The sequence below is a fragment of the Polyodon spathula genome, chromosome 7 (genome assembly GCF_017654505.1).
Source record: "Polyodon spathula isolate WHYD16114869_AA chromosome 7, ASM1765450v1, whole genome shotgun sequence".
Classification (NCBI taxonomy): Eukaryota; Metazoa; Chordata; class Actinopteri; order Acipenseriformes; family Polyodontidae; genus Polyodon; species Polyodon spathula.
The window spans coordinates 2,804,669-2,828,193 of NC_054540.1; the positions used below are offsets into that span (position 1 = coordinate 2,804,669).

At 42.3% G+C, this 23,525-nt stretch overlaps 1 protein-coding gene across 1 annotated transcript in view; it reads left to right on the forward strand.

Annotated features, from left to right (window-relative positions):
• The first annotated feature begins 15,954 nt into the window (after positions 1 to 15,954).
• Positions 15,955 to 23,525, forward strand: part of LOC121317997 (cGMP-inhibited 3',5'-cyclic phosphodiesterase A-like) — a 136,683-nt gene continuing 129,112 nt past the window's right edge. The window contains exon 1 of the mRNA XM_041254146.1: positions 15,955 to 17,244. Within this exon, the coding sequence (XP_041110080.1) occupies positions 16,333 to 17,244 (912 nt within the window). The 5' untranslated portion in view covers positions 15,955 to 16,332. The remainder of the gene's footprint in view (positions 17,245 to 23,525) is intronic.

Genomic DNA, 23,525 nt, shown 5'->3' on the forward strand with positions numbered 1-23,525 from the left:
GGACAGTGCACCCCTCCTAACCTATGTCCAAAGAGGGACTGTGCACCCTTCCTAACCTGCATCCAGAGAGGGACAGTGCACCCCTCCTAACCTGTGTCCAGAGAGGGACAGTGCACCCCTCCTAACCTGTGTCCAGAGAGGGACTGTGCACCCTTCCTAACCTGCATCCAGAGAGGGACTGTGCACCCTTCCTAACCTGCATCCAGAGAGGGACAGTGCACCCCTCCTAACCTGTGTCCAGAGAGGGACAGTGCACCCCTCCTAACCTGTGTCCAGAGAGGGACTGTGCACCCTTCCTAACCTGCATCCAGAGAGGGACAGTGCACCCCTCCTAACCTGTGTCCAGAGAGGGACTGTGCACCCCTTCCTAACCTGCATCCAGAGAGGGACAGTGCACCCCTCCTAACCTGTGTCCAGAGAGGGACAGTACACCCCTCCTAACCTGTGTCCAGAGAGGGACTGTGCACCCTTCCTAACCTGCATCCAGAGAGGGACAGTGCACCCCTCCTAACCTGTGTCCAGAGAGGGACTGTGCACCCTTCCTAACCTGCATCCAGAGAGGGACAGTGCACCCCTCCTAACCTGTGTCCAGAGAGGGACTGTGCACCCTTCCTAACCTGCATCCAGAGAGGGACAGTGCACCCCTCCTAACATGCATCCAGAGAGGGACTGTGCACCCCTCCTAACCTGCGTCCAGAGAGGGACAGTGCACCCCTCCTAACCTGTGTCCATAGAGGGACTGTGCACCCCTCCTAACCTGCACCCAGAGAGGGAATGTACACCCCTCCCAACCTACACCCAGAGAGGGACAGTGCACCCCTCCTAACCTGCATCCAGAGAGGGACTGTGCACCCCTCCTAACCTGCATCCAGAGAGGGACAGTGCACCCCTCCTAACCTGCATCCAGAGAGGGACTGTGCACCCCTCTTAACCTGCATCCAGAGAGAGACAGTGCACCCCTCCTAACCTGCATCCAGAGAGGGACTGTGCACCCCTCTTAACCTGCATCAAGAGAGGGACTGTGCACCCCTCCTAACCTGCATCCAGAGAGGGACTATGCACCCCTCCTAACATGCGTCCAGAGAGGGACTGTGCACCCCTCCTAACATGCATCTAGAGAGGGACAGTGCACCCCTCCTAACCTGCATCCAGAGAGGGACAGTGCACCCCTCCTAACCTGCATCCAGAGAGGGACTGTGCACCCCTCTTAACCTGCATCCAGAGAGGGACTGTGCACCCCTCCTAACCTGCATCCAGAGAGGGACTATGCACCCCTCCTAACATGCATCCAGAGAGGGACTGTGCACCCCTCCTAACATGCATCCAGAGAGGGACTGTGCACCTCTCCTAACCTGCATCTAGAGTATGAAAAATGAGGGTCAGGACTGTGCACCCCTGCTAACCTGCATCCACAGTAAAAAATGCCACCTCATAAAAAATGCCCGAAGTACAGTTCTATCAGAATCAGACAAGTGTTTCCCAAAGTATAGACAGATATAGCCAAATTCAATTAATTGAAATCCTTTGTGCATAATGTACAGAAGCTAGCGGGTGTGTTTGACACAGCGCTGGGAGTCCTTTCCAATATATTTCATACCTCAATGATGTGTGGTGTGATGCTGCTTTGATTATACACTTTTTTCCTTTTGATTAATCTCACAAGTTTCAGCAGAAGATTCTGTGCCTTGAAAAGCAGCGTCACCCTGGACTGGAATTACAAACAGGAGACATATAAGTGTTGCACTTTTAACAGCATTCCTCGTGTTTATAAAAACGTGCAAACTGACGTGCAGAGATTGAAAGTAAGCAGTCAGTTTTCCTGGCTTTGTTCCCATCCACAAAGTGGCATCTGAAAGCAGACCTTGTGTGAGATTCTGGTCTTGTATGAGGTGGACGTTTAATGTTATTACTGGCAGTCCTCAAATAAACAGAGGCCAATTATGTGCACTGCCTGGAGTGTTCACATATTCTATAGAGTTTTATTATGTATTATTTGGTAAGGTTAAGGAGAAAAAAAATGTATTCATTCTTAACATAATTAGAAACTTAAATGTATCTTTTGATGTTTTCTAGACAGAACTGTGTGTATGTACGGTGTGTATATATAACAAACAAAATTATTCCCCACTAAGATCAATGTAATGGTTCACACCTTCTTTCATTCTCCCAATATGAAAAGTACATTAAATAAAACACAGATATCTTTGATTATAATTCCGATATATTTGGAATGCATCTTCTGGTCTTCTATTAATAAAGTACACAGTATATGAGAAATATTCTGGAATTGATGATGGTATATTAAAGGAGTGATAACCCTGCACAGCTCAAGTGAGCACATTAAACACAATGCAAAAGAGCCAGGCTCATCTACAATGGTAATTACAGAGATTTAAACCCCATTCCACACACCGACAGGGAACAGAATCAGTAATGGCAGTGTATCCCACAGCACTACCAATACACTTTTCTCCCCTCTAACCTCAATGATCGACTGCAGCCAACCTATAACAGTGAGGAGGCTGGGTGTGAACCTGAGACCCTGCACACCGCAAACGAGTGTCTTAGCCACTATGCAAACGAGTGTCTTAGCCACTATGTAAACAAGTGTCTTAACCACTATGCAAACGAGTGTCTTAACCACTATGCAAACAAGTGTCTTAACCACTATGCAAACGAGTGTCTTAACCACTATGCAAATGAGTGTCTTAGCCACTATGCAAACGAGTGTCTTAGCCACTATGCAAACAAGTTTCTTAACCACTATGCAAACGAGTGTCTTAACCACTATGCAAACGAGTGTCTTAGCCACTATGCAAACGAGCCAAGCTCTTTTTTCACAACACTGCCAGTTACACTTGTTTTACTTAATGCAGATATTTTAAATACAGTTTTTTGTTTTTTTGTTTTTTTTTACCTCCAATGGTCTTGCTGCAATCGGACCATGTGACCAACAGTTCAGGTACCAGGATGCCCATCTAAAGCTCTGTATTTGAAATATTCAGAATTAAAAAAATATTCAGGGGAAGAACATAAAGATTCCCATCGCAATAAACAAGGGCACAGTGACAGTAAGTGAAGAGAAAAACTGGATTTTAAAGCATTAGTTAGCACTCTATTAAATTAATAGAAACGGATACAGAAGCCTAAAGAACATGAATCTGGGCATAACTCCTTTCAAATATTCACACAGCGTGAGGCCAAGCATGAGGAATCATAGGTCTCAGGCCATGTTAGGTGACATGTAAGGTGATCCTTAAACACTACTATACTTCAAACACTACTATTGTTCAAACAGTATAGTTTAAACAGTATAGTTTAAAAACCACTATAGTTCAAACAGTATAGTTTAAACACTATAGTTCAAACACTAGAGTTTAAATAGTATAGTTTAAACACCACATAATTCAAGCAGTGTAGTTTAAACACCACTGTAGTTCAAACACTATAGTTTAAACTCTATAGTTTAAACACCACTATAGTTCAAACAATATAGTTTAAACACTATAGATCAAAGACACCATAGTTCAAACACTATAATTCAAACAGTATAGTTTTTAAACATTATAGTTTAAACGCCATTATAGTTCAAACATCACTATAGTTTAAACACCACTATAGTTCACAGTATAGTTTAAACACTATAGTTCAAACACCACTATAATTCAAACACTACATGGTCCTTAAAGACCACTGTGGCCCTTTCCATGAGGCAGTTTGTGAAGCAAAGTGATTGTGAAGCATGAGAAACACTGGGAAGAAGAAGAAAATGCCCCTGTTACAATCTCCCCTGGTAAACTATTCCAGGAATGTAACACTGTTTCTTTCTTTCCCTGTGCTTCCTATCCTACCTACCTTCCCCAATGGATGTGTTGCTTTCGAGTGCGTCCCCCTCCAGTCCTTCTCTCTCTCTGCTTTGAAAAATTAACTCAGGTTTGCCTTTTCTAATGTATACAATTCAGCACTTCATTTAAACGGATAACAATAATTAAAACTCTCTCTCTCTCTCTCTCTCTCTCTCTCTCTCTCTCTCTCTCTCTCTCTCTCTCTCTCTCTCTCTCTCTCTCTCTCTCTATATATATATATATATATATATATATATATATATATATATATATATTCAACAACCTCATCACAGCTGCGTTGGTTATTTCCCCCCTGTCACTGACCTTTTTTGTGAAGTGTTTTTTTTATTGTTTTTAACTTGCTGTCAGAGTACAGCACAATTTAGTCCTGGTTATCGTTCTCTCTCTACTGTTGGAAGTGCAATCCAAGAGAATAGCCATGAACACACACACACAGAGTCATTGTGTAACTGGAGTCTTCATTTTGATAAGCATGTTAAACTTGTCAGACTCTCCCTGAGTCAAGTTTTGAACACACATTTTCCCCTGAAACTGAAGTGAAGCACAAACTGTAAAGAAAGTACAAGAGACAGTGGGAGCTTTTATATTTACTTTCTGCAGCTGCACAGAAGTGTGGATTGCCGGAATCAAAGGCATTACCAAGAGTACAGTATGATGATTGAAGCTATGTCTATTGTTTTTTAAATCCACAGGCAGTTTTTTAAACACTGAAATCAATCAATTAAATACAACATTATATAATAATAATAATAATAATAATAATAATAATAATAATAATAATAATAATAATAATAATAATAATAAACTTCATTTTATATAACGCCCTTAAAAGCAGTCACCTCAGAGCGCATCACAATTAATAGTACTACAATAAACAGATTATGCATAAAAGAAACACAAGAAGATAAAACATAAAAATCATCAAAATTGTAAAAACGCCTCTGTAAAACAATGAGTATTTAAATTAACTTTAAAAACACTCAGAGAAGCTGAGTCCCTGATTTGTAGTGGAATAGAGTTCCATAATCTATCCATAAACTAGCAAGGATTATAGCCTCAATAAAATGATCAACTTGCAAAATATCACATTACAAAATATCACATTACAAACTATCACATTACAAAGTATCACATTACAAAGTATCACATTACAAACTATCACATTACAAAATATCATAATACAAAGCATCACATTACAAAGTATCACATTACAAACTATCACATTACAAAATATCATAATACAAAGCATCACATTACAAAGTATCACATTACAAACTATCACATTACAAAATATCATAATACAAAGCATCACATTACAAAGTATCACATTACAAAATATCATAATACAAAGCATCACATTACAAAGTATCACATTACAAACTATCACATTACAAAATATCATAATACAAAGCATCACATTACAAAGTATCACATTACAAAATATCACATTACAAAATATCACATTACAGATAAGAGCAGTTGTAAATTCCCTTAAGAGCACGTAGTAGTATGATAAATGGATAAGAACGATTTCAAATAAGAACAATTACAAAAAATGTGAATGCAGATACCTTTAAGAGTACAAGCTACAGAAAATACACTATCGGTCAAAAGTTTTAGAACACCTCAATTTTTTCAGTTTTTATTGAAATTTACGCAGTTTAATGTCTCAGTGTACTCTGAAATTAAAGCATAGAACAAATAAACAATTGGAGATAAAAAAGAAATCATGGAATTATTTTGTTTAACAAAATTTAATCTACATTTTTGACTCTTTCAAAGTAGCCACCTTTTGCAGATATAACAGCTGAACACACTCGTGGCATTCTTTCTACAATGGAAATCAAATATTGTTTGGAAAGTTCTTCCCAACAGTGTTTCAGAAGTTCCCACAAAAGTTCTGTCCAGTTCATCCCAAACCAGCTCGATGGGGTTCAAGTCTGGAGACTATGCTGGCCATTCCATGATTTGAAGCCTAACGTCTTGTTCTTTTCTTCCAAGGTATTTCTGACATAGCCTGGAGGTATGTTTTGGGTCATTATTTTGCTGTAGGGTGAACCCATGAACAACTAGACGTATACCAGAGGGTATTGCATGGCACTGGAAAATGCTGTGGTAGCCGCTTTGGTTCAGGGTGCCACTCACTCTGCACAAGTTGCCGACTCTGGATCCAGCAAAAGAGCCCCAGACCACCACACTTCCTCCTCCATGTTTGACAGTTGGTATCACACAGCGAGGAAGCTGTATTTTAAATGTTTTAAATGTTTTTGTATGCTATCAACCTACTTGATAGCATACAAAAACCCTGCGTAATGAACTGAAGATTTCAAATTTTGATTCATCGATCCATAAGACCTTCTTCCAGTCTTCAGTAGTCCACTGGCGGTGTTTCATGGCCCAGGCAAGCCTCTTTTTCTTATTTTGCCATCATAGCAATGGCTTTCTTACCGCCACTCGGCCTGTCAAACCTGAAGTCTTCTATTCACAGTTGAAACTGAGACTTGCTTACTTCGACCAGTGTTAAGCTGTGCTTGAAGCTGTTGTCCTGTGAGCCGTCTATCACACAAGCTGTTGACTCTCAGAAACTTGTCTTCTGATTCTGTTGTAGCTTTGGGTCTGCCAGACCTCTTCCTGTCAGAGTTTCCTCCAGTTTCCAAGTACCTTTTGATGGTGTAGGAAACTGTGCTCACTGACACCTTGGCTTTCTTTACAATTTCTCTAAAGGAAAGACCTACACTTTTAATGGTTATAATGGTCTGTCTGTCTCCCTTTGTTAATTGCCTTTTTCTCATCATTATGATACCAATATACTACTTCCTGCAGTATAATACTGTCCAAATAATGCTTAAGAGGGTGTAGTAACACAGTCTGTTCCAACACTGATTTTTTACAGACAGAGGGTTTGGAAGTAATCAACAAAAGTTGGGACACCTGTAGGAATTGTTAGCATCAACTTTCAAGGCTTAATTTAATGCCATTGCTGCAGAACAGCTGTAAGTTGTTAACCCGTTACTTGTTCCCTGAAAAAGGCCTTTTTTTTATAATTCTGAAATGTACATTTTTTTTAGTTTTTGGTAACCTAAACTTTTTTTTAACCTCTGGCAGTTTACTGCTTACCTTTGTACCATTTCAGGTTATTCACTGGACTTGAACTGCTTAAATTTCAATAAAAACTGGAAAAATGGGGGTGTTCTAAAACTTTTGACTAGTAGTGTAGTTATAGTTTAAGAGCAGTAGTAGAATACGAGGCGGTTCAGTGCAAGAACAAGCTGATGAAGTACTGGTACAATTAGGTGCCGTATAGTCTATTATAGTCGAGAGCTGTGAGGTTTACAGATGCTGTCTGAACAGGTGTGTCTTGAGGAGGCGCTGGAAGGTGGTCAGGGATTGAGCAGTCCTTATATACTGGGTAGGTTTTTCCACCACTGAGGGGCAAGCGTAGAGAAGGAGTGGGCTCTAGAAGTGGGGGAGCGGGGAGGGAGTACAGCTAATCTGCCAGTGGTGGAGGAGCGGAGGGGGCGAGAGGGAGAAATAATAGTCTGACTATAGGAGGGAGCAGAAGGGTCAAGGCAGCGTACAAAAGTTTTGAATTGAATGCGAGCAGTGATAGGGAGCCAGTGGAGGGAGATGGAGCAGTGGAGTAGTGTGGGAGGAACACAGAAAGGAGAAGACAAGACGAGCAGCAAAGTTTTGAATGAGCTAGAGCGGACAGATAGCAGAGGCAGGGAGGCTGGCCAGGAGGGGGTTGCAGTAGTCAAGGCGGGACAGTACCAGGTCCTGAACTAGGAGCTGGGTGGAGTAGTTGGTGAGGGGGCGAATTCTGCATATGTTGCTGAGGAAGAAGCTACCAGAGCATGCCAGAGTAGAGATGGGTAGGAGGTGAGAGTAGGAGAGGGAGGGGTCATGGGTGACACCAAGGTTCTTGGTGGATGAGGAGGGAGAGATGGTGATGGATTGAAGAGGAAGGCTGCACAAGCAGAGTAGCGAGTTGGTGATGGAGAGAAGAGCAGTTTCAATGGAATGTGCCAGGTGAAAACATGACTGGAGGGGGTCAAGCAGAGAATGTTTTTTCATGAAAGCAGTGAGCTGACGATGTACTGCTAGCTTGAAGATTTTAGAGAGGAAAGGGAGAAGGAAGGCAGGATGGAAGTTCTGGAGGGATGAGGGAGAGTTTTTTTAAGATGGGGTGATGCAGGCCTGTATGAAGGCAGAAGGGAAACAGCCAGAAAGCACATGGTGGGTTTATGGCTCTGGAGCAGGGACCAATGATCAGAGCGAGAGGAGAAGGAGGAGGAGGAGGAGGGTAGATTAGAAGCTGTGAAGAGTGCATGGATGCCTGTGATTTTGGAGAAGAAGGAGGCAAAGTCACCAGTCATCAGGAGAGCCAGGGCTGGGGTGGGGAAGGGCGGGCAGGTCGAGGGTTGAGAGGGCAAAGGGAGTCGAGACAGGAGTTGAGGGAGGAGAAGAGGGTGAAGGTAGCCGAGTCTGGGAGAAGGGGGAGCAGTCCATGGTGAAGATGAGGTGTAGTTGATGACCAACAGTATGGGGGGGGGGGGGGGGGGGGGTGGTTCGGAGATACAGAAGGCGAAGGAGTAAAGAAGGGGAAGAAGACCAGCAGAGTTGTTAGGGTTGGAGAAGTAGATGTTAAAGTGGATGTTGAAGTCACCTAATAGAACAATGGGTGGCGGGAGAGGGGAGTGATTAGAGGAGGAAGTCAAGCACATCAAAAAAGTAAGTAAGAGGTCCAGGAGGGAGATAGAGTACAATGAGGAGGAGGCGACAAGGGGAGGTGATTTCAACACCATGAAACTCAAAGGTGCTAACAGAGAGAGGGGAGAAGCGGGGGGGACAGAAAAGAGCAGGGAGGGACAGAGCAGAAGATCTGGTACCCCACCGTGTCCAGAGGGGTGAGGAGAGTGGGACAGGACAGAAAGAGAAAAGGGCGGCTGGAGTGATAGTTATCAGGGGAGATCCAGATTTCAGTGAGAGCTAGGCAGTCAAGAGAAAGGTGAGAGGAGATAAAGTCAGCTTTGCTGGAAGCCAAGCAGCAATTCCAGAAAGCACCAGAGAGAGCACTGGGGGGTGTGAGAAGAGGAAAGGGGGGGGGGGGCAGCGGCTGGGCCTCTGAGGATAGAAAGTGCCCCCAGAGGGAGACCGCTGCGGAGGTGGAGCAGCATAGAGGAGGAGGTGAGGAGGGACAAAATGAAAAACAGAAGACAGAGAATAAGGGCATGACTTGGGGTTTAAACACAGAGATTGACAGATATTTTGGCGAGGCAGAACCAGGGAGGAGCTCTAGCTCTAGCTACTTAAGGTGTCAATCTAATTATTAAAATTAATTAATTACTTTTTTCTTCATTTATAAATGTATGTAATTACTTTTTTCTTCATATATAAATGTATGTATTTATCTATTTTTCAGTATACACAGAATTAGGAAAGGCCAGCCTTAAATGTTGTATTACTGCTTAGTTTTAACATTGCTGATTGGCTCATCATCTTATCCTATTTTACAAACTGTCAAAGTGACTTCCCAGCATGGATCTGAATCCTTAAATGACTCATGATTAGCAAGGAGGGACAAAAGTCCACCTCTGATGTCATTTCCTTTTGTTCAGAGCATGCATGAGCGCTGAACAGGTTGCATGCATTATTGTATCAGACTGCATGCGTATCTCTGAATTGATTTTATGAAAGGAAATGTAAAATAAATAAACATAATTTGTATAAATAAAAATAATACTGTATCTTATGCGGTTAAACTACATATTAAACAAACACAAATATTTCAATTATGTACTTAATTACGGGTGTTTAAATGTGTGAAAGATTAGATATGGCCACTGTGCTGCACTTGTCTCCAACAGTCAGGAACACAATTTATTGTCCTGTGTAATGTTTATCCTAATGCTTGAAACAATGTTTGTAGATGTAGATTACAACAAGTGTTGAGATATCTAGTGCTTGAATAGTATTCGATGATCCTGAGTGAAAATTGTTCTTACCATATCTTATTGTGGAATCTATCTTGTGTTCATTCAAATCCAATGACAGAATGAGTGGCCGAAGTAAATCAATCTTTCAATCAATTAATCTTTATTTTATATAGTGCCTTTCATAGTGGACCACCATTACAAAGCGCTTAAATAACATTATGAATTAAAACAGTTGTTCTTTTTTTTTTAATTTAAAGTGCATTATTATTTGACCTTATTCCAATCCCACGACCAAGCCAATCCCCAAGTCAAGGCTATCCCTCATGCCATCCCAGCTCAAGTCAAGGCTGTCTCTGATGCCATCCCAGCCCAGGTCAAGGCTATCCCTCATGCCATCCCAGCTCAAGTCAAGGCTGTCCCTGATGCCATCCCAGCCCAAGTCAAGGCTGTCCCTGATGCCATCCCAAATCAAGTCAAGACTGTCCCTGATGCCATCCCAGCCCAAGTCAAGGCTGTCCCTGATGCCATCCCAGCCCAAGTCAAGGCTATCCCTCATGCCATCCCAGCCCAAGTCAAGGCTGTCCCTGATGCCATCCCAGCCCAAGTCAAGGCGGTCCCTGATGCCATCCCAGCCCAAGTCAGGACTGTCCTGATGTCATCCCAGCCCAAGTCAAGGCTGTCCCTGATGCCATCCCAGCCCAAGTCAAGGCTGGCCCTGATACCATCCCAGCCCAAATCAAGGCTGTCCCTGATGCCATCCCAGCCCGTCAAGGCTGTCCCTGATGCCATCTCAGCCCAAGTTAAGGCTGTCCCTGATGCCATCCCAGCTCAAGTCAAGGCTGTCCCTGATGCCATCCCAGCCCAAGTCAAGGCTATCCCTCATGCCATCCCAGCCCAAGTCAAGGCTGTCCCTGATGCCATCCCAGCCCAAGTCAAGGCTGTCCCTGATGCCATCCCAGCCCGTCAAGGCTGTCCCTGATGCCATCCCAGCCCAAGTCAAGACTGTCCTGATGCCATCCCAGCCCAAGTCAAGACTGTCCTGATGCCATCCCAGCCCAAGTCAAGGCTGTCCCTGATGCCATCCCAGCCCAAGTCAAGGCTGGCCCTGTACCATCCCAGCCCAAATCAAGGCTGTCCCTGATGCCATCCCAGCCCGTCAAGGCTGTCCCTGATGCCATCCCAGCCCAAGTCAAGGCTGTCCCTGATGCCATCCCAGCCCAAGTCAAGGCTGTCCCTGATGCCATCCCAGCCCAAGTCAAGGCTGTCCCTGATGCCATCCCAGCCCAAGTCAAGGCTGTCCCTGATGCCATCCCAGCCCAAGTCAAGGCTGTCCCTGATGCCATCCCAGCCCAAGTCAAGGCTATCCCTCATGCCATCCCAGCCCAAGTCAAGGCTGTCCCTGATGCCATCCCAGCCCAAGTCAAGGCTGTCCCTGATGCCATCCCAGCCCAAGTCAAGGCTGTCCCTGATGCCATCCCAGCCCAAGTCAAGGCTGTCCCTGATGCCATCCCAGCCCAAGTCAAGGCTGTCCCTGATGCCATCCCAGCCCAAGTCAAGGCTGTCCCTGATGCCATCCCAGCCCAAGTTAAGGCTGTCCCTGATGCCATCCCAGCCCGTCAAGGCTGTCCCTGATGCCATCCCAGCCCAAGTCAAGGCTGTCCCTGATGCCATCCCAGCCCAAGTCAAGGCTGTCCCTGATGTAGTCCCAATAGCAACTTCATCCTCCACCTCTCCAGCCTCCACATTATTTGCAGGAAGTCCCCTTGATGGGTGGGCAGTGCACAGCTTTGTCTCAGTCCACCCTGCTGACCTGGCCTCGTCAGTTCAGTTCCTCTTTCAGAGAGCTGAGGCTTCCCTCCCCTTCAGAGGTGGGGCCAACAGTCAAATCTATAAGAACTGACATCACTCATAACCCTAGACAAGCAGCCATGATCCAAACACTGAATCAGAAATCAAGCCATGTTAGTATTAAAACATAAGAAAAGTCTGAGAATAAGAAAAGGCCATTCGGCACTCTATGGCTTGTCCCTAGTTAGCACACCATTCTCCCCTACTGGGGAGAACTCATTTAAAATCACAGAATCTGGTAGGTTATTCCATGCATTTATAACTCTGTGTAAAAAATGCTTCCTCTAAACTTACTTTTACTCAACTTCCAGGACCATTTTTTCCCCCTTGTTCTTCTCTCTGTGTTAAATTTGAAGCACTGTCTTAACTTTGAGTGAATTTGATGTATCTACAGTTGTCAGTGACGAAGCCACAGATTCAGATGACTTGAAAAATTAATCAATTAAACCATCAAAGGATGGTGTTAGGAAATTATTTTTAAAACAGGCTTTGCAGTGCAAGTTACAGTATGTATGACTTTGTGGAGCACCTGCTTGTTTACTTGATTAGAGCGAATAATTAAACACTGCTGTACACATGTTGAGGGTCCCTGAGTTAATTAGTGGTGTTCTAAACAATGTTTTACAAAAAAAGGGTAAATAACAAATTAAAGGCCACCTTGTGTAAAGCAGGCTCAATCTCTCCTCCTCTGTATTAGCATATATTGGACGTGAAAGGTCAATGAAATTGTGAGATTAGTTGATAACAAAGCCATCCCTAATGCTGTCAGTGATTGGTGCCTAGCACTCATAGTACATGCAGCCTCCAGCACAATGCAACATCCAGTAGATGTATAGGACAGCCCAGACACTAGAAAGCCCTTCAAGCTCATTACAGAAATTAAAACATGTAGGATCTCTTTCTCATTTAATGTTTCCCCACTCTGTATCATTTATTGTTTAGAAAGAGCTTGCAAGACAACGGTTGTTAAAATAAAGCTGTTTCCTTCTCAATGAGGAGTGAAAATGTTCAAAGGCAAATCAATAGAAGACTTTAATGCCGTCATTTCTAGTCTGTGGCTGTTTTCGAGTAGTACGAGTGAAAGGGAAGAGTTGTGTGCTGCACTGCCTTGCTGGATTCTGGCTCCTGTTGTTCAGATCAGGTTAAAAGCTTTATAATGACACCTGCAGAGGACCTTGCTGTATAGTGATTAAGTTATACTTAGGATCATTCATACTTTCTTCTTTCTTTTCTTTTTTTAAGGCAATGAAGTGGGGAAGCATATGAGCTGTGCGCTGAAGCCTACAAGTGAAGAATTGTGTACTGAATCCTGTGCAGCATGGACATGGTTCCTCACCTCAGCCTTGACAATGATCTAACAGAAACAGCAAAAGAGAATCATACACAACACACATATGATATTAAAAAATGTAAGACATGAAATATTAGGGAAATGTAAATGTTAAGTAGCCCTTTAACTAACATGTTTGGCCTTGCTTTAACTTAAAGAAAATGCCTTAAGGCCTTGAACAGTTGTCCTTTTACACCGGGTCTGCAGTGGGGGTGGTTTTGTTATTTACCCAAACACTTACTGTACTCCCTTAGAAAACTTCACCATAGTAAAAGCATAGCAAGGTGTAATACAGCATAATGAAAGCATCGTAAAGCATAGGTAAGCAGTGTGAAGCACAGAGGTATGGTAAAGCATATTAAAGAACATGGCCAACTGGGGTAAACTATGGTAAATGCATAGTCTAACCATGGGAAAACTGCAACAGGAACACTGCAGTGTTTTATCAGGAACACTTCAAATGGAATTTAAAGCTGGGCTTCATGTTGTAATTTTAAACAGTACAGCGCTCTGGGGAGCTTGTGCATTTCAAACTGTAATTGGAAAAATATATATTTTTGTTGCAATATGTTTTATTTAAAGGGGGAGTTAATTTGCGTGTGCTTTTTTTAAATAAAACATGTTTTTAATGACGGAAACAAGAAGACGAAGCACGCAATTAATGAAAGATTAATGTTGCATTCCTTCAGCGGTAGAAGAGCCGTTTCATGGTAGATTTGAATAGACTCATTCATATTTAAATAACTGCTTTGATGATGATGATACAGCCACTTTCATCAAAGGACCAAGATGCACTTATCTGCTCCAAAGGAAACATTTCTCTGAACAATTGAGTGTCATGTACTGGGCATCCCACTTTACACAAATAAACACATAAATAACAACAGCAAAATGGGTTAATAAAATCACGACAGCACTGAGACAGTCGCTGGCTTATGCAGAACTGGCGGTCCTTTAGAAACTCACTACAGTTGTTTGGCTGACGGTACTAATTCATTTTCTAATAAAAAAAAAAGAAACAGACCACATTATTCTGAAAAACAAACAAACAAAAAAAACAACAACAACACAACCAAGGAAGATTCTTAGCACAACAAATGAGGAGACAGTGACAATGTTGCTAATTTTATTTAGTAAATGTCCTGGCTATTTCTTCTTTAAGATGTATAGATCCAGATATTATAGTTTTAAGAACTAGCATCCATAGCTTAAAACAATGCAGTTGTTCCAATGAAGTGGTAGTTACCATCAAAATAATGTTCTGTGTGTGTGTGTGTGTGTGTGTGTGTGTGTGTGTGTGTGTGTGTGTGTGTGTGTGTGTGTGTGTATATATATATATATATATATATATATATATATATATATATATATATATATATACACACACACACACACAGTGCCTTGCAAAAGTATTCAGACCCCTGACCAATTCTCTAATATTACTGAATTACAAATGGTACACTGAAGTTTTGTTCTGTTTGATATTTTATTTTTAAACACTGAAACTCAGAATCAATTATTGTAAGGTGACATTGGTTTTATGTTGGGAAATATTTTTAAGAAAAATAAAAAACTGAAATATCTTGCTTGCATAAGTATTCAACCCCCACACATTAATATTTGGTAGAACCACCTTTCACTGCAATAACAGCTTTAAGGTTGTTCAGGTTGGTTGGACTCTTGTGGACCGCAATTTTCAAATAGTGTCCAAGACCCTTCACCGTTATATTTGTTCTTGTGTGAGACTTTCACTTTTTCAGTCAGCGAAAATATATGCTAAAAACAGAGTGAATTCGACGTAGCCCTTTTAAAATGGCAAAAGATAGCTACGTTTGGAGTTTTTCTACAGCAAAAAAAAAAAAACTTGATCACCAACGCCAGAGACACCAACAGAAATCGAACCCGACTCTCGTAGCTGAGAATGTTATTAACAGCTCGGGGGTGTGAAGATACTTTCAAACGCTCAGGTGCAGGTGCAGCTGTCGATAAGAGACCCTTGCCTGTAAAGTGTTTTCAGCTCTCTTGATTGTGACAATCTGGCGTAGAACTGTTTGTGATGAAAGATCTGGCAATGTTAGAAAGATAGCTTAATGTTTATATATATATATATATATATATATATATATATATATATATATATATATATATATATATATATATATATATATATATATATGTCATCCATAGTCTTCATGCAGTCATGCATGCAGTAGGATATTTGAGTTATAACACCACCAATACAAACAGTTTTTACAGAACATTATAAAGCATTCAAACTAGCAAAGCATGTTTTTTTTTTTTTTTTGTTACTTACTGTGTACAGCAACTTATGTTTAAATACAAATACAATCATAATAAAATATCTAGCAACGCGCCCAGGCAACGCTTACACAGGCAGGACAAACAGTTCTAAAGAGCCTAGTTAAAATTCATACTTATCTCAAGTATCCCCGTTTAGAATAATTAGACACCATCTGACACGGCGGCAGCTAGCTCTCCAGTCACTGAGCGCTGTGTGCTGCGTTGCTATTGCGTAGCCGTGCAGTGCATTTATGAAGAAGCTGTGTAATACTCGAGCAACTGCAGCTCCGGAACCGCCAACCACATCGGTGTTTTTTTTCCTGCTATTTTCTTGGAGCTAAACTCACATCGTCATACTTACCAGGCTGTTGTTTTATGTATTTTCTAATGTGTATGATTATTTTTTAAAGACACGGAGCATCGGGTTCTTTTTTTTTCTTTCTTTGTTTCTTTCTTTCATTGAAGCATTTCTTTTTAAAATATGACCAGAGATAGTTTCCAAAACTGAACTGTCGGGAATTGCGATCTTATTATTGCAAGAAGAAGGATTCGCCGAATAAGAAGAAAAAATGAAAACCCGAAGAATGGAATTAAATGATATATATTAAAAAAAATAATAATAACACGAGTAAAATAAACGACCAGAGAGAGAGAGAGAGAGAGAGAGAGAGAGAGAGAGAGAGAGAGAGAGAGAGAGAGAGAGAGAGAGCAGCGATGATGAATAGCAGTGGCCTGGATCTGCAAAACGTCAGTGCCTGGCTTGTCAGTCTGTGTACTACAGTGCTATAGTGACTGTACAATGTAGAACATGTTGTTTGAAACATGGTCATACCTGCAATATTTTAAACAAAGGTTTATTGTTATAATATCAATATGTATTATATGAAAGAGACATGACTATTGATTAAACCGTAGGAAGCTTTTTTTGTAGTGTAACTGTTTTCAGAAACATGGTAGTCTACCGTATAGCAAGTAGGGTATAACTTGTCGATACCATAGTGTATATGCCATAAAAAAAACAAAACAAAACAAAACAAACAAATAAACTAAAATGGAAATGACAGCAGAATCAGCCAATTTCAGTGGGAAATCCAACAACAGCTACGAGAATAAAAACTCCGGGGGACCCGATCGCAATGGCTACGCAAAGACCTCTGTCCCTCCATTACAAAGGGACCCCGAATGCCAGATGTGGGGGGCATTCATGGTGAAGAGAATCTGGAGTTCCTGGAAAGTCTCGTCCGCGGTGTGCGTCGGCTCTCTCTCGGTTCTGTTGGCTTTGAAGTTTGTGAACGGGGAAATCGAGTACAGCAGCAACAACAGGGGCAAGGTGCCCGACTCGCCGGTGCATCACTATCTCTCGGGGTGCGCGGCGGAGCTCTTGGTAACTTGGTGGCACTCGGCGGCGCCCCTCTTCACGCTGGTATGTGCATTCTTCTGGGTCGGCTTGTACCTAACACGATGCGGGGTCATGCTAAAAACTGCACTTTTCCTCCTGACCGTGTGCCACCTGGGAGAAGCGGCTGCCCAGCTCTTGCTCATCGGCTCGGAGGATCAGTTACTCTCTTTCACTGCAACTGTGGTGGTGCTCGCTTGCTTGGTAACCGGGGCACTGATGAGAGTGAAACTAAAGCAGGGGCTTTCTGTCATCTTCTTTATCAGCCTGGTCAGGACCCTTTCTCTGATCTCGCTGAATAAAGTCCGGGCCGGTTGTAGACCCTACCTGGCGTACTTGGTCGGGGTGCTGGGGTTCCTTCTTGCGAGGTATGCAGACCAGCTATTGCCGAGTCAGGGCCAACACGAAGGGGGCTGTACTTCCCTGGCGGGGGCAAAGGAGCACATCCCTGTATTTAAAAGGAGAAGAAGATCCAGCTCTGTAATTTCATCAGACATGGCGAACAGCCAGTCCAGCAGCAGCAGATCACATAGAAGGACTTCTTTGCCATGCATTCAGAGGGATCAGGTAAGGACATTCAGCATTGTGAGCATTCTGCTTGCGCAGTCATGTTAGTCTTGCGGTCACACACGCACGGTGGCATTGTGCTGTGTTTGTTTTACTCGTTTTATGCACATTGGAGTGTGGGTTCTACGGGTAGCAGCAATACCGTACGCTGCCTGCTACACTATCGATATATGACATGTTATAAAGAAGAAAAAAAAGTATCTTTTGCATTATTTTAAATCAGCTGTGTTTTTTTTTAAATTAAGAAATGTCTGTTTTTCTGTTTCACATTAAGTTTGTGTTTACATGTAAAATGTTTCGTGCGTTTAAAGGCTAAAGGTATAACCTATACAATCGAATTGAACATAATCATTATTTTCGCCTGTACTGTACCACTCGGTTTTCTAAAACTTACTTTAATGTGGTATAGACTATGCTTGGAGATACTGTCGCGATTTAAAATAGCAGTTCAAGGTTAATTTCCACTATTGTATAGGCTGCGCTTTGAGATACTGTCGCGATTTACAATTAAGTCAATTAACGAGAAGTGAAAACAACACAATTTAGTTTTCCCTATTAAAGCATATTTACATACCGCACCGTAATCCAAATGTTTAGGATTGGAACTAAAGTCGTATGCAGTGTATTTGAAACGCGCTGTACTGTCTCCATACACTGCTATGCGTGTTGTTGGTAATGCAACGTATTGTTATGAGTCTTCAAGCAACTGAAATAAAAACCCGGTGTGTCTAAGATGTGTTTCGGTTCATGTTTAATCCTGTGCGAAACAACATTTCCAGGAGCCAGCGTGCAGTCCCACTCCATTATTCAAAAGCGGGAAGCAACAATGCAATCTTAGGTATAGATACGGTTTAGTGCTTTGAAATATTCACTAAAAACAAAATAAAAAACAAAAACAAACAAAACAAACAAAACGAAGTCGTCGTCTCTATCTATCTATCTATCTGTCTATCTGTCTAGCTATCTATATGACTACGTGATTTTCTACTTAAGCTACTAAACATCTGCACAGTTTGGCAAATACAGCGCATTTAAGCAATAACTATAACGATTGATGCTATTTACTTATTTTAGTTTTCAAGTAAATTATTATACAAACAATCATGAGTCTGGACCATTTACTGAGAAGAGACGAGCATAACTTCTGAAGTTGTTAGGACATGTACTGCAACCTATTATTATTATTATTATTATTATTATTATTATTATTATTATTATTATTATTATTATTATTATTTATTATTATTATTATTATTATTATTATTATTATTATTATTATTATTATTATTTGTTTTTGTTTGTTTGTTTATTTATTAGCAGACAGCCTTACCCAGGACGACTTACAGTCGTATACAAAAAATACATGTCAAGAGTTACAGTGCAATTAAGAGCAAGATGTACTGATATAAATAAGGTATACTCTAATAATAAGGGAGCTGTTTGCGGATTGGGTGTTGTCTCCTTATTTAGAATCAAACGGGCTGTCTTATTTTGATACAGTGATTCTCAACTGTAGCTTTCATTATAACCACATCGTGTTAATACAAAATGAAGCGCAGGGATGAGGCTGTGAAGAGTCCTGGATAACTCTGTCTCTCTACCTGCTGGTTTTCAGACTACAGGAGCCTATGTAGACTCTTACAAGATAGATCAAAGTAAACATCAGTGTTATAAACTGAGTGTTTAATAAAAATAAAACATAAGAGTACCGCTTCATAAGATAATTAAACCAGCAGCTTCTTGGTTTATGTTGAATACATTGACATTGTTCTTTAAAACGTATCTCTAGGCAGCGTTTCGGTTTCCAAGTGCAATTCTGTGATTTAGTTGACTGAACTAGCTGGCCTCTAGTGGCGAGCGGTGGTATTGTACTCATTGGAGACACAGTGGAAGTCAGTCTGCAGAAATAAGATAGATATGTCCTGTAAACAGCGTCCGACTCAAACCTGAGAATTTGACATTACTGCTGACCTGAGCGGATAACTGCTTTGTGTAAGATGTAATAGAACTGTTGCACACCAGCTTGACTTTACCAGAAATTAGCATGCATACTGCAGTTAAAGATTATGTAAGAGTGTGTCTCCCAATGTATCGATTTTGCAGGTCTTTTAGAAAGAATGAGTCTGCACAGTGTTATTAAAGCAGGTCACTACACCCTGCAGTGGTTTATCTCACCACACTGCACTTCACAGTGCATGCATTATGACTAGCAGGCCAGGCAGTTCTTACACAGTGTACGTCACTCTGTGTGAACTTTGCACCCGATATTGGCGAGTCGACTTGGAACCCTTTCTATCAGATACCACTGTTTAGGGTATACTGATTCGATAAGCAACCCTTAGCAGCCTCCACAGAAAGCACAAGGTGATTCAATGATATGAAACACAGCGCCTTATTTATTTGTTTATTTATGTATGTATATGTATGTATGTATGTATGTATGTATTATGTATTATACATTTAACATACCCTGGTTTGCCATGTTTATTAACATGCTTTTCCATACCTCGCTATTCCTTACAATGCTTACCTGTGCTTAACCATGCTTTCACTGTGCTTTACTTTGCTGTGCTTTTACTTTGGGAAACACTTTTATACAGTTTTCTCAGTCATTAGTGATGATACTACTGTGTGTAATTACACTACTGGCTGCCTGGTAGAAATGCAGCAATTCATTGAGTAGTGATTGCCATTGCTTTTTACGCCTCTCTTATATTTATTGATCAGTGAATTGCTTTGGTTATTTGGAGCCTTGCCCCTCATGCCACCTCCCAGTGACGTTGCTAGACTAAAGCTCCTCGGATTGTAATGGGGGTCAAAAGGAAATTTTATATATATATATATATATATATTATATATATATATAGGATATATATATTATTAATGATATATATATATATATAGATATATTATATTATATACATATATATATTACATCAAAAGAATTACGTACACAATATAGTATAAATCCCGAAGACAAGACAAAAAATAATTTTAAAAACCACTAATTAAAAATCGATAAAAATCAAAATGCATTTACGAAAAAATATATGACATACTTTTAATGCCCCAAAAACCAAGGGCAAAAAAGGTACATAGGATTTGACTTTGAATTCACATGGTACCCAGAAAGGCTAAACGGACAGAGGTGTTACCCTTATATCGAGATATATAACATAAATTCCGTGGATTGTACGTCAGAGCAAAATAGGAAAGAAATTTACCCTATATATATATATATATATATAGCGATGCCCTATATCAATATGTATATAGAATACAGCGATGTAGCATTGTCAAGAGGGTGTAGAGCTAGCATGGGCAGCCAGGACAGCGATGCCCTAGCATTGTATTTAGGGTCAAGAGGGTGTAGAGCTAGAATGGGCAGCTAGGACAGCGATTTCTGCATTGTCAAGAGGGTGTAGAGCTAGAATGGGCAGCCAGGACAGCGATTTTTTAGCTATTTCAAGAGGGTGTAGAGCTAAATGGGCAGCCAGGACAGCGATGCCCTAGCATTGTCAAGAGGGTGTAGGCTAGAATGGGCCTTTCCAAAATGCGTTTTTTTCTGTCAAAATATGTAGAGCTAACTTGCAGCAGTACTTGCCCTACACTTCAAAGTTGTAGAGCTAGCATTTCCTTTGCTGTCTTCCACATTGTCAAAGGGTGTGCTAGAATCACAGGACACATGCCCTTCTGGTCTTTTTGGGTGTAGAGCTAGCATTTTTTTTTAGGACAGCGATGCCCTAGCATTGTCAAGAGGGTGTACAAGCTACCATGGGCAGCCAGGACAGCGATGCCCTAGCATTCTCAAGAGGGTGTAGAGCTCATCCAATAGGACAGCGATGCCCTAGCATTGTCAAGAGGGTCAGTAGTTGGGCAGCTAGGACAGCGATGGGTGGTGTAGAGCTAGCATGGGCAGCCAGGACAGCGATGCCCTAGCATTGTCAAGAGGGTGTAGAGCTAGCATGGGCAGCCAGGACAGCGATGCCCTAGCATTGTCAAGAGGGTGTAGAGCTAGCATGGGCAGCCAGGACAGCGATGCCCTAGCATTGTCAAGAGGGTGTAGGGCTAGCATGGGCAGCCAGGACAGCGATGCCCTAGCATTGTCAAGAGGGTGTAGAGCTAGCATGGGCAGCCAGGACAGCGATGCCCTAGCATTGTCAAGAGGGTGTAGAGCTAGCATGGGCAGCCAGGACAGCGATGCCCTAGCATTGTCAAGAGGGTGTAGGGCTAGAATGGGCAGCCAGGACAGCGATGCCCTAGCATTGTCAAGAGGGTGTAGAGCTAGCATGGGCAGCCAGGACAGCGATGCCCTAGCATTGTCAAGAGGGTGTAGAGCTAGCATGGGCAGCCAGGACAGCGATGCCCTAGCATTGTCAAGAGGGTGTAGAGCTAGCATGGGCAGCCAGGACAGCGATGCCCTAGCATTGTCAAGAGGGTGTAGAGCTAGCATGGGCAGCCAGGACAGCGATGCCCTAGCATTGTCAAGAGGGTGTAGGGCTAGAATGGGCAGCCAGGACAGCGATGCCCTAGCATTGTCAAGAGGGTGTAGAGCTAGCATGGGCAGCCAGGACAGCGATGCCCTAGCATTGTCAAGAGGGTGTAGAGCTAGAATGGGCAGCCAGGACAGCGATGCCCTAGCATTGTCAAGAGGGTGTAGAGCTAGCATGGGCAGCCAGGACAGCGATGCCCTAGCATTGTCAAGAGGGTGTAGAGCTAGCATGGGCAGCCAGGACAGCGATGCCCTAGCATTGTCAAGAGGGTGTAGGGCTAGAATGGGCAGCTAGGACAGCGATGCCCTAGCATTGTCAAGAGGGTGTAGGGCTAGCATGGGCAGCCAGGACAGCGATGCCCTAGCATTGTCAAGAGGGTGTAGGGCTAGAATGGGCAGCCAGGACAGCGATGCCCTAGCATTGTCAAGAGGGTGTAGGGCTAGCATGGGCAGCCAGGACAGCGATGCCCTAGCATTGTCAAGAGGGTGTAGGGCTAGAATGGGCAGCCAGAACAGCGATGCCCTAGCATTGTCAAGATGGTGTAGGGCTAAAATGGCCAGCCAGGACGGCGTTGCCCTAACATTGTCAAGAGGGTGTAGGGCTGGAATGGGCAGCCAGGACGGCTCTGATTTGCTGTGGGTGAGTCTGAAGGATGTTTAAATTGCTGTGGAGGGATAAATAATCATTCCACAAGGAATACCATCAGGGAGGCAGGATTGCAAGCAGGGAGATTCAGCTTTTATATATTACAGAGTACATGCAAAGGTGCCGTTTGTGCAGTATAACAAAGTAACCCTTTAAGCAAGCCCATGGATGCAAACCCCCGTGCTGCAGATAAGAGTAGTTTCTGTTTTGTCCAGTCCCCTCTGTGAATACAGGGTGAAAAGGGGAGCAGGGTCTCTGTATAGGCAAGTTCTTCACACTGGAGAGTGTTTGTTCAAAACCAACAGCTGTTCTACTGGAGTTTCTTGCATATCAAACTATTTACATTAGTTGTAGAGCTAGCAATGGGCAGCCAGGACAGCGATGCCCTAGCATTGTCAAGAGGGTATAGAGCTAGATATATATATATATATATATATATATATATCAATAGGGTATATATAGCTATAGATAGATAGATAGATAGATAGGACAGCGATGCCCTAGCATTGTCAAGAGGGTGTAGAGCTAGAATGGGCAGCCAGGACAGCGATGCCCTAGCATTGTCAAGATGGTGTAGGGCTAAAATGGCCAGCCAGGACGGCGTTGCCCTAACATTGTCAAGAGGGTGTAGGGCTAGAATGGGCAGCCATATAGCTCTGATGCTATATATATATATATATATATATATATATATAATCATTCCACAAGGAATACCATCAGGGAGGCAGGATTGCAAGCAGGGAGATTCAGCTTTTGTTATCATCACATAGCAAGCCTTTTTCTAGTAAAGATATATTTTTAAGAGTGTGTGTATTTAGTGTTCTTATTGTTTACTGTAAGAGTTTAAATGACATGATCTGTGCTTGACATTACATATGTCACCTGTGGCTCTTTTGAATGAGATGATCAATGCATTGTATCACTCCCCATACCCCCCCCCCCCACCTCTGATTAAGAGTGGTACTGTAAGAGTCACTGCAGCATTAATCTGCTTTAATTAAATGCTAAGTGGATAGTGCAGATCCACAAAGCCAGCACCTGCAGTGACAGTCAGTCAGTCCCTGAGTGATCTGTAAACTGAGCAATGTTGAGAGACTGTTACTCACTTCCTTTTGGGGATTGTAAGATATAATCCAGTCCTGC